The sequence below is a fragment of the Apium graveolens genome, chromosome 7 (genome assembly GCF_009905375.1).
Source record: "Apium graveolens cultivar Ventura chromosome 7, ASM990537v1, whole genome shotgun sequence".
NCBI lineage: Eukaryota > Viridiplantae > Streptophyta > Magnoliopsida > Apiales > Apiaceae > Apium > Apium graveolens.
In genome coordinates, this window is record NC_133653.1 from 225,320,768 (window position 1) to 225,336,929 (window position 16,162).

Below are 16,162 nucleotides of genomic sequence, written 5' to 3' on the forward strand. Positions count from 1 at the left end.
GAAACTCTTGTTTCCATCAACTTATCCTTTGTGTGTGTAACCTACTTTGTGCATCAAGAATTGTTTATGAGGTGGTGACACTACATCAGATACCCTGGCCGAGAGGCGAATTTCAATAGACACGCCCTGTTGAGAGGATGAATCTAGTAACTATTTTTATGCCTTTTCAGCCATTACGTATTTTTGAGAAGATGTATGGGGGCTAGCAGTTGCCTTGGTTTAAATACTACTCATCTTTCTAGGATACAAAGCTGCTGGGTTGACTTCAGAACCTTCCTTATGTGGTGCACTAAGGCACTTTCTCCCTCACCCTCATTCATACTTAGAGTGTTGATTGGTTCTGTTTCTGTGTTTGTCTTTACAGTCTGGGATAGAAGTTGTGGGTTTTCAACCTCATGACTATCAGTGAAATAAGGTCATAGGAGGCTGAACCTGCATCACAGAACATATGGCAATATAGAGATGAAATGCACTAAAGATCTATAAAAATGAAAATTATTCATTTAATCTTTGAGAGAAATGATGTACAATAATGATTTTCAAAGATTTTAATGAAATAGAGCAATCACCAATGTAGAAAGAAGTTTGATTTTACTCTTAAAATTGTTCGAGAGCACAAGTCTATTTTTATGCATAAAGATAAATAATCATGTCTTTTAATATGAAAAAGACACAGACTCATGACCTAGCAGTATTAAGAAGAGAAAAAAAAATTTGTCTTTCAATTTGAATGAGTTTTTGTAAAAGTATTGATCACTTAGGGTAAAGTCTAAGCGATTCTCATTCATGTAAAAAGCTCCACAATCTATCTTAATCAAATTATAATCAACAACACTGTGTATTGATAAATAATCTTAATAAGAATGAATATGCTGCTGATTTCAAATTGTAGTAAATCTGTCAGATATAACAACTCATATAAATTCACTAGAACTTAAAATCTCACAATTATCTGCAACAAAATATTAACAATATATCATTGACTGATACTTGTCAAGTACTTTAGATACCAATAATTATGTTGCACCATACTTTAATATTATTTAAATCATGAAACTGATTTTACATGGGATTGTCTAACATCATAATTCAAATATATTAAAATAAGATATCAATGAATTAAATACCAATTATCTATCAAGTAGACATTTGCATTCAATTTTATATGCTATACAATTGTTAACTCCTCACAACTGTAATACCTCAAACAATATTGGTTCGATAAATAAAGCAATATTAACCAATATTGTCTTGTTTGCAATCTTAGAAAGATATTCTAAGTTTCATATACTTTAATTCATTGAGTATTGCATTTATATTAAAGAATTTAGGAATTTGTAAGTAAGTATGGAAATTATTCTAACTTGACAATATATGGTTACTTCTAATAAAGCAATATCCACTTTAACCATAGTTGTACTTAAGAAGGATTTCCACACTTCATATATTATTATAAGTGACTAAAGATAAGCATTAAATTACTTAGAAGAGTTCTAAATAATGCCACAAATACTAATACTTCATAATCAGTTCATAGTCGAACTCTTAACTAAATATCATCAACTGATATAAGTCAAGAATTTACACACAACTAATCATGATACAATCATATTCTGATTTCAGTGAATTCTTGAGATATAAGCATTGCTAAATTCAGTAAAACCAAAATCTCATAATTAACTTATAACACATAAGTTACAATCAATATACTAGATATCAATTGCTGACAGATTTAGTTATAATCAATCATGCTGCTTATTTATTTTAAGTTAGTTTGAATTATGGAGTAAATAAAATCAGTGAATTGCTTCAATTTCCATAATCCAAACAACCCAAAATAAATATTAAATAAATAAATACTAAATATCTATGAGTTATATACTAGCACTTAAATATTTATAATTATCCTTGAATAATCACCAAAAGGATATATGACTTATACACATGGAAATCACTTTCTGGATAATTAGTAATTTTAGAAATACTTTCAAAACATATAAAATATTGAGAGTTTTATACAGATGACTTAAAAAATACTTCAACTTTTAATATCAGTTATTTTAGAAATAAGCATTGATTACTTAGAATAAAAATTCCTAATAATATCACTAATACTAAAAGTACCACAATTATTCGTACATGATACAAATAACTATGCTGCATATTATTTTAATACAATTTAAAATATGAGACTAATATGGAATGGAATTGTCTACCATCATAATTTAAATCAATTAAAGTAAAATTCAAACTTAATGCTATAATACTTAATTACCATAAATGTTTATTAACATTATAATTATGATAATCAAGATAGTAGCACTAAGTACGAGGTACTGGATTACTGATAAATTCACAAGTCCTTTAAATATTGAAGATTTGATACTTGTGAACTTATATTAAAAATTCCTTACATATGGGATTTCCAACTAATATGCAATGAATGATATCCCACACTTACAAACCAGTCTTGAAAAATTAATTTTAACAAGTGATTTAATAAGTGTTTCTGTAAGTGATTCTTTGACTAAAAGACATGCTCTCGAAAGAAATGATACCTGGTGTGAAGGTGCCTTGTCATAGAGTGTTCCACATAGTTGTTGAATTTGAGGTTGTTTCTTATCATAACAAGAAATCAATCTTCTTCCACTAAGTTGACAGCTTCATGAGATGCTTCTCCTATCTTTCTTACAACCTGCGTAATCTTTATCTATATAGCCAAACATGTTAAGCATAATATCTTTAGGGTACTTTACTCCAAGAGTTGATAGTCCCTTAAGATATCTAATAATCTTGTTAATAGCTATAAGATTGGATTCTCTAGGATCCACTTGGAACCTTGCACTTTGGCATCTTGAGAATATCACATGTTGTCTATTAGCATTTGAGTAAAAGAGTGTGCTTGTCATACCTCTATAGCTTGTCATTTTACCTGAGTTACACTGATCAAGCTTTAGTGGTTCATGTTGGTAAGTCATCTTGACATGTTCAGAATCTTCCAAATTTTGCATCTTCAAAAGATCTTTAACTTACTTGTATTGCCATCATTCTTTTGGTTTACTTGTGCTCCTAAAATAATTGTTCTTTTGGCTTGCTTGAGCTCTAAAAAGAATTATTCTAATGGCTTGCTTGAAGTAATTCCAAAAATAATTGCAACCTTTCCAACATGCTCCTCCATACCTATTCTGCAATTACTTAGCAAATAATCTTGCACAAGTCTTTGTTAGTAGACCAACATATAACATTATCACTATATCACTGCACATATAAAATAATATGTTTATGCCTAGTGATAAGAGAGTTATTAATATTATGACTCTAGTAGTTCATATTAAACTATAACTTCAGTTAGAGTGCCATACCATGTCCTTGACGATTGCTTGAGTAGTATACTAGTTCATACCAACCTGAAGTGAGCTTGTGAAGAAGAGATATATGTAGTCCAATAGGTCTGCAACTGCAAAGTCCATGAACTATTGTGCATTGACTTCCTCTTTTGACTCACCAACCAGGAGTGCACTTGTACACATTTACCAGAGTCCAATTCTAGGTAGAATGTGCATCAGGTGCCTGATATGTCGTAATATCCTCAAGTCTCATCACCGGTACTTTCTATCAGATACTGCTTCCAGATAATAACCTAGCATCCAGTTTGGCCTTGTCCCTCATAATAATTCCATTGTCATCCAGTATGACTTCTGGTTATCCTTGTACCAATTATAATATTGTCATTTGGTTTGGATATCAGCTTCCCTTCAATCTGCTTGCTGACTGATTGAGCTCATCTTGCTTTGCAATCACCCAATAAATCCGGATCTATCAGAGCTTCTGTAACTTTCTTAGTTTCTTCTTCTGATAGATAACTAGAGAAATAATCATTCGCACTGCTAATAATTACTCCACAATCTAGATCACTTAAGAACTAGACTCTGGGAATAGACTTGACATCGAACCTTTTTTCTCAGCAGATATGTTCTTGTTGTGTCCTCTTGATTTTTAATGTGGTGTTGTATCTGACTAGTTGATCCTTCTATTGCTCCCCCTGAGCTGTTGTTGGGATTTCTTGAAAATCCTTACCCTTGCTGACTGGCTTCATTGACATAATGAGTTATGTTATACACGGCCATTCCATTGCATGGATATGAATCATCAATACCATTAATTTCTCCTTTAACAGCTTGAAGCATTGAGTTGTTCAACTGTGCACTTAGACTTTCAACCATCTTCCGTTGATCAACCATAAATGCCCTATAGATTGTATACTCAACTGAGTAGCCATGAAAAATATCCTAACAAGTCTTAGCTGCAAATGCCAAGATCTTCAAATAACTAAAAACATTTCATTGTTTGCTTCTGTAGAACATTCTCTCCAAACATTTTCAGGTTATCCATTATTTGCTGTTGGCCATTAACTCAACAGTGGTCTTCATGTATACATCCCGATCAAGGTTTGATCTTACTTATTATAAACTGTATTGACTGCTTCAGCACTTTGGTATTTGGCAAGTCTTGATTAGCCTGACATTATCCTTTGTGGCGCCCACCAAACCCGGATCAGAAGTTTGGGGTCCACCCATGCACACACACCTTATTTATAACCTGCTTATAATAATAATAAAGATAATAATAATATGTAGTGACCCTACTTACCAACTACCACGGACCGCAACAGGTTAAAATATGCACACAAGCCACACACACACACTTATATTACAAACGCCCAAATCCCAACTATTCAAACTTAAAACTGAATATTAAACGTCATTACAAACTTTACAAACTTAAACTATCTCAAAAGCTATCAGCTAGCTTAACTCGATCAACCTGGACCCCTAGTTCTTGCACTGGATTGGGGATCCTCGCTACCAACATGTTCCTTCTTAACTAAAAAAGAATATAAATAAAATCGCACGAATGAGCTAACTAGCTCAGCAAGTCACGTTGACAATACTGAGAATAAAATGATCAAGTAATATGAGTTATGGAATCAAGGGAACAATGAATAATGATATAGAATTGGATATTATATTTTCATTTTAAAAACCAAGGTTAGGCTGCTGATCAGTCACGCACTAACCCCGAGCAAGGCACACAACTCTGCTCTAATTACTGGATCCAAGGCACACATTGGCCTAACTTGACCACTAATCTGGTCTGACCATGAATCTGGTCCACAATTTTATAAAACAATCCAATTCTATCACAATAACATAATAAAAAAATGTAAAGCAATAAATAGAAACATAATCAACATGGGATATTTCAATCATGAGATGGGTTTCAATCTTCACAAGGAAACAAAATAGCAATTCCAAAGAATGACTATCAGCTGGTGAAAGAATCGGAATCGAATAACAAAAGAATCAAAATTTTAAGGATACAAGGATTTGGTCTTTCAATGTATAAGGTATAATGGTTTGAGTATATAAGCAAATCTTGGTTCAATGTTCGGTATTTAGTTTGTATGTATTTGTGGAGTAGTATCATATATCTGTGGTTCATATTCGGGTATTCAGTAATCAATGGTTCAGAAAGAATAAGGTTTACGGTTCAAAGATCAATAACTGGAATCAAGCTTTAGGATTCAGTGCTTCAAAGCACTTGCAATATAAGACAAAAATATCAGCTATTCATAATATATCTCGAGAAAGTTCAGAACACTTGCCTGGTATTAGACTGCTATACTTCACTAACTCCCAATCACAATCTCTTACTCCACGACTACTTGCTTTCCTTTCCTATGACTGGCCTCTTCTGTTCATATATCATAAGTACCTATCAATACTCAACTCATACGATTCTATTCGATATAAGCTTCTATCTACCCTTAGTTTCACTCAAATCTGATTTACGGATTAAAAGATACGATCAAAATAGTCATATAACGTACACATACGCATTTAACACATTATTCAATGCACATATAACACATAACACATAAGATATTTGATTGAAAAGACTTTTCAAAGAAGGTTTGATGATAAAAGGATTTTTCAAATATTTAATATGAATTTTAAAACATTTTTCGGAATTTAAACGGGCCGTTGAACCATTTTTGAAACAATAAACAAGGTCCAGTTGGCCGAATCTGGCTTCAAACTAATTTTATAATAATTATCGAGCCTTGAAAACAATTTAGAGTAATATTTTAAAACTCGAAACTATTTTTCGGAATTATTAAATGAAAAATAAATAATTAAATCTAATTAAATAATTAATTAAAACCAATTAATAAATAATTAAATCAATTAATTTTCAAATTAATTGACCAATTAACTAATTAATTATTAATTAAAATTAATGAACTAATTAATTCAGATTTATTTTTGAATAAAAAATAATTTTTGGAATTTTTAATAATTAAAAATGAATTTCTGTAATTAAAATAAATAGAAAATATGATTTTTAAATAATTTATAAACAGGAATCCTAAATTTGAAAATTCTGGAAACTTCAGGAACATAACTGTTTCTTCTCCAAAACTATGGGTACTGAACTGTAATATTTACAAGGTTCGCCGGAAAACACCCCTGTCCCGCCGGAGAAGACGATCCAGGGATGCTCAGGCCACCACCACCTCCAGATCACATCTCCTCACCACCAGGAACTCAACCATGCAATCCAATCATTTTAATAACCACAGAACTGGCCGGAAATTGGCCGAGAAGTTCACCGGAACCGGCGAACTTTGTTTGCTTCGATTTGAGCAAACCAGGAATCTTCAGTTGTTGTAATATACATGAATCGATTGCAAATTCAACAAGGAACATGAAGCAATCAACAGAAACATCTTATAACCCCTAGTACAGAAACCCCTAAATTTCAATTAAGAACATTCATACGGGTTATAAACCCTAATTTCAAAATTCAAAAATTAAACTCAATTTTGAACATGTTATTGAACTCCAAATCAGTCATATGACATATCAAAATCATCAGGAAGAAAAGCTCTACAACATGCAATCATCAAATTATCCAAACAAAAATTCATAATTTTAATCCAAATAATTTAAAAATAAATAAAAATATATAAAATAAACATTTGATTCTGCAATTCTGAAACTTGAACAAACTGATAGTATACCTTAAACCCTTCGTTTTGGTTACCAGAGCTTTCCAAACAGAAATCAATAACACCTTGATTTTGCAGTTTGATTCTTGAAAGTGATAGGGATAAATAAGTCCTGATTTTATAATTAATGGGCTGCTAGGCCCAATAATAAGATGTATAATATCCAGACCAGAAAGGTTAAGCCTGATGGACCAGATCAGGCCTGGTGGAATAAAAAAGGCCCAAAAGCCCTGATTATTAATTAATTTCGTAATTAATTAATAAGGGAAAAATCAGCTATTGAGAAGAGTCCCGATAAGGATATAAATTCTTATAGATTAGCCTCAAGGGGACCTAAAAGGATAAGGAATCAGCTTCCTACTTCCTAGGACTCCTAAGTCTATCCTAATTCAGAGGCTTGTCCACCAAGTCTCCTATACCAAGTCCAATTCAAGGACTCCCACATCTATATAAGGGGCCTCACCCCACAAATCAGAACTACGTTTTTTGGCTTGATTCTCTAATTCACAGAGATACGTAGGCATCTCGTAAAGGCAGAATTAAGCTACGATACACGAGAGCAGCCATTAAAGGCCTTGAGCTCCCGAATCTTAGTAATAAATACAGCAAATAATAACCTTAGCTTTTTATCCATAACATTTGGCGCCGTCTGTGGGAAGACAACAACAACCATGGCGAGAACACGGAGAACAATTGGAGCTATAGAGGAAGGGACACCATCAGAGACAACCCAGGTGATTTCATCAACCGTGGAGGTTCCTCCCCATTCAACTTATGCATCTACTCAGGAGGAAGCCCAGACAGGGGCAACTCAACCCCAGCTACAAGGGACAACTCCCCCAATTCAAGGTACGAATCCTCAAGTTCAACAAATACATATACCTGTGAATTCTCGACCCGTCGGGTATGAATATTCAACTATTATTACTACTAACCCCCCTTATGGGATGCCCCTTCACCCTGAGGTTGGAGGAAGCGGATATGCTGGGCGAAGCAAAGCACGAGGGCGGTCGCCCCCCTATATACGAGGTTTGGGTCCTATCCCTGAGGATCGGGAATTTTCTGGTCCATACACTGAGAGAGACTCCGAATCTTCGGATGATGAAGTGGCCCCGAGAAGGAGGCGTCCTGGAAAAGAGCCAATGGCCGATGGAAGGCAACGCCCCCAAAGCACCCCAGGGGCGAATCCCCAAGTAGTGCAGGAAAGGATCAGGGCTCATGAGGCTGAAATCCAAAGGCTGAGGCGTGATTTGGAGGCTCACCAGGCCACCAGACCCCACATACCTCCTAAGGGGAAAAATCCTCCTCCTATCATAGACCTAGATGGTTCGGTAAGAAGAAGGGCTGCTGTCCCAAGAACTGATCCAAGCAATCTCCTTCCTCTTGGAGATCCTGACGATCCAACTCCACCCTTCACAGAAGAGATAATGAATGCCCATATCTCAAGGAAATTCAAGATGCCCACTATCAAAGCCTATGATGGCACGGGAGACCCCGCTAATCATGTTAGGACATTCTCTAATGCACTGCTGCTGCAACCCGTGAATGATGCTATAAAATGTCGGGCCTTCCCTCAAACCCTGTCGGGTATGGCTCAAAGATGGTACAGTCGCCTACCCCCAAATTCTATTGGATCGTTCAGAGAATTAAGTCAGGCTTTTATTAAGCAATTCATCAGTGGAAGAGTCCATGAGAAAAGTTCAGCATCTCTTATGAGTCTTGTGCAGGGAGCTAAGGAATCCTTGAGGGATTACCTGAATCGTTTTACAAAGGAGGCTTTAAAAGTCCCAGACCTTGATGATAAGGTAGCCATGATAACACTGCAACAAGGAACTAGGGATGAGTTTTTCAAGATGTCCTTGCCCAAACGTCCCCCAGAAAACATGTTGCAACTCCAAGAGAGGGCAGAGAAGTATATCAAGGTTGAAGAAAGCATGAGGAAGACCGTAGTAAGTAATGAGCCCACTGGAGGCAAAAAACGAAAAACTGATTTGGAGTATATCGCTAAGGACAAATATCCTAGAACCGAACAAAACCCTGATTCAACCCCCAAGAAGGGAGGACCTGGGCAAAAGTTCACTGAATACGCTAAGCTGAATGCTCCCAGAAGTCAGATTTTGATGGAGATTGAGAAAGACAGAGATATTCGCTGGCCTAAGCCCTTGAAGGCTGATCCCGCCAAGCTAGATAAGGGCAAGTATTGCAGGTTTCACAAAGATGTTGGCCATGACACCGATGAGTGTAGGCAATTGAAAGATGAAATTGAGTTTTTGATTCGAAAAGGAAGATTGAACAAGTATACTGGAGATGGAGGGGACATAAATAATAATGGAAGGAAGAACTTTGAAGATCGTAGGAGAGACCAAGACGATCAGGGGCGGAATCCCCAACCTAGAAGGCCGGTTATAAATGAAATTTTTGGAGGACCGCGACGCCCTCGAGGGCCAGTGATAAACACGATCTTTGGAGGTCCAACTGCTGCTGGATTGTCCAAAAATTCCAGAAAGGCATATACTAGGGAGGTTATGCATATTGTTGGAGAAGCCCTGAAGAGGGCCAGGACAGAAGTAACATTGGCTTTTGATGATTCCGACCTAGAGGGTGTGAAGTTTCCCCATGACGACCCGCTGGTCATAACACCGATAATAGGAAATAGCCCGGTTAAGAGGGTCCTTGTGGATAATGGTGCTTCTGTGGATATCTTGCTCCACGACACCTTTCTAAGAATGGGGTATAACAACTCCCAGTTGACACCAACCGACATGCCGATATATGGATTTGCTGGAGTAGAATGTCCTGTGGAAGGGATAATCAAATTGCCAACCACCATAGGTACGGAACCAAGGCAAGCAACGCAGATGCTGGATTTCGTGGTGGTAAAGGCTAGTTCAACTTATAATGCTATCATGGGGAGAACAGGGATACATGCCTTTAAGGCAGTCCCCTCTTCCTACCATTCAGTCATGAAGTTTCCCACCCGAAACAGGATTGGAGAAGAGAGAGGAGATCAAAAAATGGCTAGAAGCTGTTATGTGGCCTCTTTGAGGGCAGATGGAGTCGGGGGGCAGGTTCTTCCTATTGAAGATATGGATGTTCGAGAAAATGATGAGAATAGAGGAAGGCCAGCAGAAGAATTGGTTTCGGTTCCTTTAGACCCCGAGAATCCTGAGAGGATGACTTTCATTGGAGCCACATTAGAGGAGCCTCTTAGAGGGAAGTTAGTGTAATTTTTATAAGAAAATAGTGATGTGTTTGCATGGTCAGCAGCTGATATGCCAGGCATAGACCCGGAGTTAATTACTCACAAGCTAAACGTGGATCCAAGCCGGAAGACAGTGAAACAAAAGAAAAGAAATTTTGCCCCGGAAAGACAGGAGGCTATAAAACATGAAGTAGAAAAGCTCTTAGAGGCTGGTTTCATTGAGGAGATTCAATTTCCGGAGTGGTTAGAAAACCTTGTAATGGTGAAGAAGGCTAATGGAAAGTGGAGGATGTGTATAGACTTCACTGATCTGAATGATGCATGCCCCAAAGACTGTTTCCCGCTGCCTAGAATTGATACTTTGATTGATGCCACTGCTGGACATGAGATGCTGAGTTTCATGGATGGATTTAGCGGATACAATCAGATCAAAATGCATAAGAATGACATTCCAAAGGTATCATTTATCACTGACTTTGGTGTTTATTGTTATCTTGTTATGGCGTTTGGTCTCAAGAATGCAGGAGCCACCTATCAGAGGTTGGTGAATAAAATTTTTAAGGATCATATTGGGAAGACTATGGAAGTCTATGTTGATGATATGCTAGTCAAGAGTCTAGTAAAGACTGATCATATAACCCATTTGAGGGAAGCTTTTGAGGTCCTAAGGTACCACAAGATGATGTTGAATCCAACGAAGTGTGCTTTCGGAGTAGGATCGGGAAAATTCTTGGGATTGATGGTCTCAAAGAGGGGAATTGAGGCCAACCCCGATAAAATAAAGGCAATCCTGGATATGGAACCACCAAAAACTGTCAAGGATGTATAGAAGCTCACAAGAAGGGTTGCGACGCTAGGACGATTCATCTCCAAGTCAGGAGACAAGTGCTTGTCATTCTTCAAGTCATTAAAGAACATTAAAGACTTTGTATGGAGTGAGGAAAATCAGAAGGCATTTGAAGAGTTAAAGAAGTATATGGGCCAGGCCCCGTTGTTGGCCAAGCCAGTTCTGAGTGAAGTTTTATTCTTGTACTTGGCTGTTTCAGAAAGCGCGTTGAGCGCGGTGTTGGTTAAGGAGGAACTGAAAGTCCAGAAACCCGTATACTATGTCAGCAAAATCTTGCATGGTGCAGAGTTGAATTATTCAACTATTGAGAAATTCGCTTTAGCCTTGGTAATGGCTTCAAGAAAGCTGCGTCCTTATTTTCAAGCTCACCAGATTGAAGTGCTAACAAATCAGCCGCTGAGAAACATCATTCACAGTCCTAAGGCAAGTGGGAGACTGATTAAGTGGGCAATAGAGTTGGGAGAGTTCGATCTCAAGTATAAGCCACGTACGGCCGTAAAAGCCCAGGCACTAGCTGACTTCGTGGTGGAATGTACCATACCCAACCAAGAAGTCGGGGGGCAGGAAGATACCATACCTCAAGACAAGGGAGTCGACAATGGGGACAAGGAGAAAGAATATTGGGTTCTCTATTTTGATGGAGCATCAAAAACAAATTCCAGTGGAGCAGGGTTGGTTTTGCAAAGCCCTGATGGATTCCTAATTGAGTATGCTATGAAGCTAGACTTCCCAACCACAAACAATGAAGCAGAGTATGAAGCCCTGATTGCTGGCCTTGGTCTAGCTGGGACACTTAGAGTCAAAAACTTAAAGGTCCGTGGAGACTCGAAGCTGATCATATCCCAGGTAAAGGGAGAATTTGAGGCAAGGGATGATACGATGGCTAAGTATGTTCGCCTAGTAAGGGCTGTGATGACCCAATTTAATGAATGCCATGTTGAACACATTCCAAGGGAAGAAAATGCTAAAGCAGATGCGCTATCAAAGTTCGCTTCGTCTGAGATTGAAGAAAGTTCAGGAAGTGTGTACTTCCGTGTTTTGAAGACACAGAGCATAGATGTTAAGCTTGTGGCTCCCATAGGCTTGGGGACGTCATGGATTGATCCCATCAAGGCTCACATTCAGACCGGTTGGTTGCCAAGTGATACAACTGAGGCACGAAAGTTAACTATTCGAGCACTAAGGTACTCCTTGATAGATGGAATTCCGTATAAGAGATCTTTCGTGGTTCCTTACTTGAGGTGTCTCAGGCCCGACGAGGCACGCTTGGCTCTTGAGGAAGTACATGAAGGTATTTGTGGGCAGCACTTGGGGGGCAGGGCCTTGGCTCATAAGATAACCCGTTTAGGCTTCTATTGGCCAGAAATGATGGCTGATGCCAAAGAATATGTGAAGAAGTGTGATCGCTGTCAAAAGCATGCACCAGTTGTTAGACAACCCCCCGAGATGCTGACCTCTATCAACTCGCCTATTCCCTTTGCCATGTGGGGGATGGATATTCTAGGGCCTTTTCCTATGGCCACGGCATAAAGGAAATTTCTGATTGTAGCCATTGATTATTTCACCAAGTGGATCGAAGCCAAACCCTTGGCCAAAATCACTACTAAGCAGGTTGCACAATTCTTGTGGGAAAACATTATGTGCCGATATGGAATTCCCCGTATCCTCGTCACTGACAATGGAGCACAATTCAACAATGAGGAATTCAAGAAGTATTGTGAAGAAAATGAAATTGAATTACGATTCACCTCTGTGGCTCACCCGCAAACCAATGGGCAAGCAGAGGTAGCAAATCAGATAATCCTGGATGGACTAAAGAAGAGGATCGAGAAGTCAAGAAATAATTGGGTGGATGAGATACTTCCCATATTATGGGCCTATAGGACTACCTGTAGAGTCACGACAGGAGCAACTCCTTTCATGTTGGCATATGGGGCAGAAGCAGTAGTTCCCGTAGAGATATCACATTCCTCTCCAAGGATTCAGGCTTTCAACGCAGAAGAAAATGAGGAAGGGCAGAGGTTAGCCCTGGATCTGATCGATGAAGTGCGAGATAAGGCACATGCAAAGATAGTAGAATATCAGAAAAAGGCTTCATTTTACTACAACCTAAGGGTTAAAGAAAGGTTTTTTAAACAAGGCGATCTAGTCTTGAGGAAGATAGAAGCATCTGGTGTAGGACAAAAAGGGAAGCTTGCCCCGAATTGGGAAGGGCCGTACAGAGTCAAGAGTGTTCAAGGTAGAGGAACCTACAAGCTAGAGACTATGGATGGATTTGAAGTCCCGAGAACTTGGCATGCACAAAACCTGAAGGTTTACTATGTGTAGGGCAGGCGGATACGATTCTCACTCGTCAGGATGGCGAGTAGGTTGAAAAGCACCTTGAAGCTTTGCTTGCTTAGGATTTATATGTTTTAGCTTTATTACAAAGTTTATTATTACTTGTGTAAGGGACGAATCCCAGACAATTTTACAAAATTCATGAGTTCTTCAAAGTATGTTTGTGGCCTAACAAATAAAAATCAAATGCATGGATGCAAGCATAGAAGGTGATAAATGAAATAGATCTGATAGATATTACAAAAATTCGATAAATAAAGTCTCGAAAATAGGATAAAAAACAACAAGCCACGCAGGGCTGAAAAAGCTCTAAGGAGCTGAAGTACCCTCGGCATCCATATCATCGTCCTCTCCGCTCTCGCTAGATGTCTCTGTCGTCTCGGAGGAGGAGGAAGAGCTATCGTCCTCAGCTGGTCTGGAAGAAGACTCGGGAGGGGAAAGGAGTGGATCCTGAGAAACATGATCCGAGACAACTACTCGGGTACGAAACCTCTGTAGCAAAGCCTCGTCATCAGGGCAGACATAGTCCGTCGGGATAATATCAGGACAAGCCTCGTTCACGGTCCCAAGGGCCGTGTCCCAACCAGTCCTAAAAAACCCGGGAAAGACTGAATCATCCCTAATCCTCATGGATTGGGCAAACTCCTCCGAGTCCAGATAGTTGTCTATAGCTTTATCCTTCTCCGCCCGAAGTACCACTAGCTCGGCGTTGGACTCTCCGAGTTCTTCTTCCTTGCGCTTGAGTTTCTTCTCCAGGGTAGCATACTTCTTCTGTTGCCTCCTGAGGGCATTGTCGGCCTTATCAGAAGCCCGCTTCCATGACTCGGCTTGCCTCACGGCGCCTTGAAAATAGGCGTTAGACTGAAACAAAGCAATCAACGAAGTATAAGGCAAGAAAATGCTACAAGAATGAAAGATAAATTTAAAAGAGAGAAGGCATACCGAAGCCAGAGATTGGGCTCCCATGAGCTTAATCCTCTCAAGGTCAGGGGTGGCCACCACATCAGTAAAGTCCTTTGGAGTCACGCTATGGTAGGACCAATCCCAAGCATGTTTCGTGGAACCAACCACGGTGTCCCCTCGGCGGAATCCCCAGAGAGGCTGGAAGGCGCCTGTGGCAGTAGCAGTAGGGGCAGCAGCAGTGATAGGAGCACTATGGCCCCCAACTCCTTCAGTTGAAGCCTCCCCCATAGGCTCTTTCCGCTTTCTCAAGAAGATAGGCTCTGTCGCCTTTCCCCGGGTGTCAAGGCCTGCGAGCCGAGCTTTCTTCATCCTAGCAGTCTCTTCAACCAGAGGAACATTGTCCTCGTTAATCTCTTTGGCAGCTGCGAAACAAAGCAAAAGATAAAATGAGTGATGTTAATAATGCATGAAATAAAATAAATTAAAGAAGGGAAGAAAAATACCCTGTTGAGAAACAGAGGATAGTCCCACGTGAATCAGGGAAAACTCCTCTAAGAGAGTCCAGCTGGTGGTAGTGCCATCATCCTGAGTAAGCCCATTATAGATAATAGTTTCTTCAGGTGTTAGGTGAATGGATTTGAGGCTACCATCACTGACCTTCCCGAAGGAAGATCGAAAAAGTGTGCCCCAGTCACCATTCTCCCAACGTAACCCAACGAAACTATTCCTCCAATTTTGATTATTATCAGGAATAGAGGCGCTGTTAAAGATATGTTTGCTTTTGGGCCTTTGCTTGACATAGACCCAGCCACAGATACTGGAAGAACTATTATAACACTGAAAGACCTTCCTAAAAACAGCTACAGAAAGAGGAAAGCCCTCCCTAAGACAGCAGACCATAAAACATAGAATGTTCCTCCAGGCGTTTGGAGGAAGCTGACACGGGTTGATTTGTAAATCAGCCAAAAGATGAGGAATAAAAGGGTGAAAAGGAAACCTAAGCCCAGCATTAAGGGCATCTGTGTAAATGAAGAGAGTGTCGGGTCTCCAGTGGCAAGTACGGTCACCACCAGAGACTGGAACTAATCTAAGAGGAGGAAGGACGTTATAGCGAGCATTTAGTTTATTGAAATCTATGTTGTGCCAAGTATTACAATGATTAAAAGAGTCGAGATGTGCAGTGGAGGGATATTCATCCCCCCTAGTGTTAATCATATCAATTAAAGACATATATGAAGAGCGGATCTCGATATCCTTACCTCGTTTTGAAGCCGAGGCTATCTTGGCCGCCCTCTCGGAACTCTTGTCAGCCATTTAGTAAAGACTGGAAAAGAAGGCTGGAAGCTAAGGGAGGAAAGTTGAAAGAGGAGAAAGATTTGAGAGTTTTAGAAATGAATGAAGTAAAGGGTGAAGAGTGTGAGTGAGAGCACACTCCCCCCCCACCTTTATATAGGAGGAAAAAGAGGAAATTGGGCCTAGAAAAGCCCATTCAGGCCCAAAAAAGGAAGGTTCTGGAAGCATCATGAAATCCTTGGAAAATTCAAGAAAGAAAACTTGAGTTTTTTTTGAAAATTCTGGAAGAATCCAGAAACAATCCTAGAGTAATTTGGAGTTTGGGTTTAGAAAATAAAAGCCCAGTTAAGGGCCCAAGTGTTGAAAGAGGCCCAAATGATTTTAGGGGTGGAAAAGAAGTCCCACTAAGATAAAAAAAATTTTTTTTTGGGCCTGAACCCAAAACGTTGGCCCAAATTGAAAGCCCAGAATTAGAGGCCCAATTGAAAGGCCTGTGAAGCCCAGC

General features: G+C 39.1%; 1 protein-coding gene across 1 annotated transcript; it reads right to left on the reverse strand.

Moving 5' to 3' along the window:
- Positions 1 to 402: 402 nt before the first annotated feature.
- On the reverse strand, positions 403 to 14,652 carry LOC141674511 (uncharacterized). Its single transcript, XM_074481218.1, has 3 exons — positions 14,404 to 14,652; positions 14,023 to 14,322; positions 403 to 432 (listed from the first exon to the last, which is right to left on the reverse strand). The coding sequence occupies exons 1-3, from the start codon at positions 14,650 to 14,652 to the stop codon at positions 403 to 405; spliced, it is 579 nt and encodes a 192-aa protein (XP_074337319.1).
- Positions 14,653 to 16,162: the final 1,510 nt, after the last annotated feature.

Excerpts from the sequence above, each read along its gene's own strand:
- LOC141674511 (XM_074481218.1), bottom strand. The coding sequence starts at position 14,652 with ATGGGGGAGGCTTCAACTGAAGGAGTTGGGGGCCATAGTGCTCCTATC. Across the intron at positions 14,323-14,403 it reads GAGCCCAATCTCTGGCTTCG|TCTAACGCCTATTTTCAAGG; the intron begins GTATGCCTTCTC and ends GCTTTGTTTCAG. Across the intron at positions 433-14,022 it reads GGGACACGGCCCTTGGGACC|GTTCAGCCTCCTATGACCTT; the intron begins GTGAACGAGGCT and ends TCTGTGATGCAG.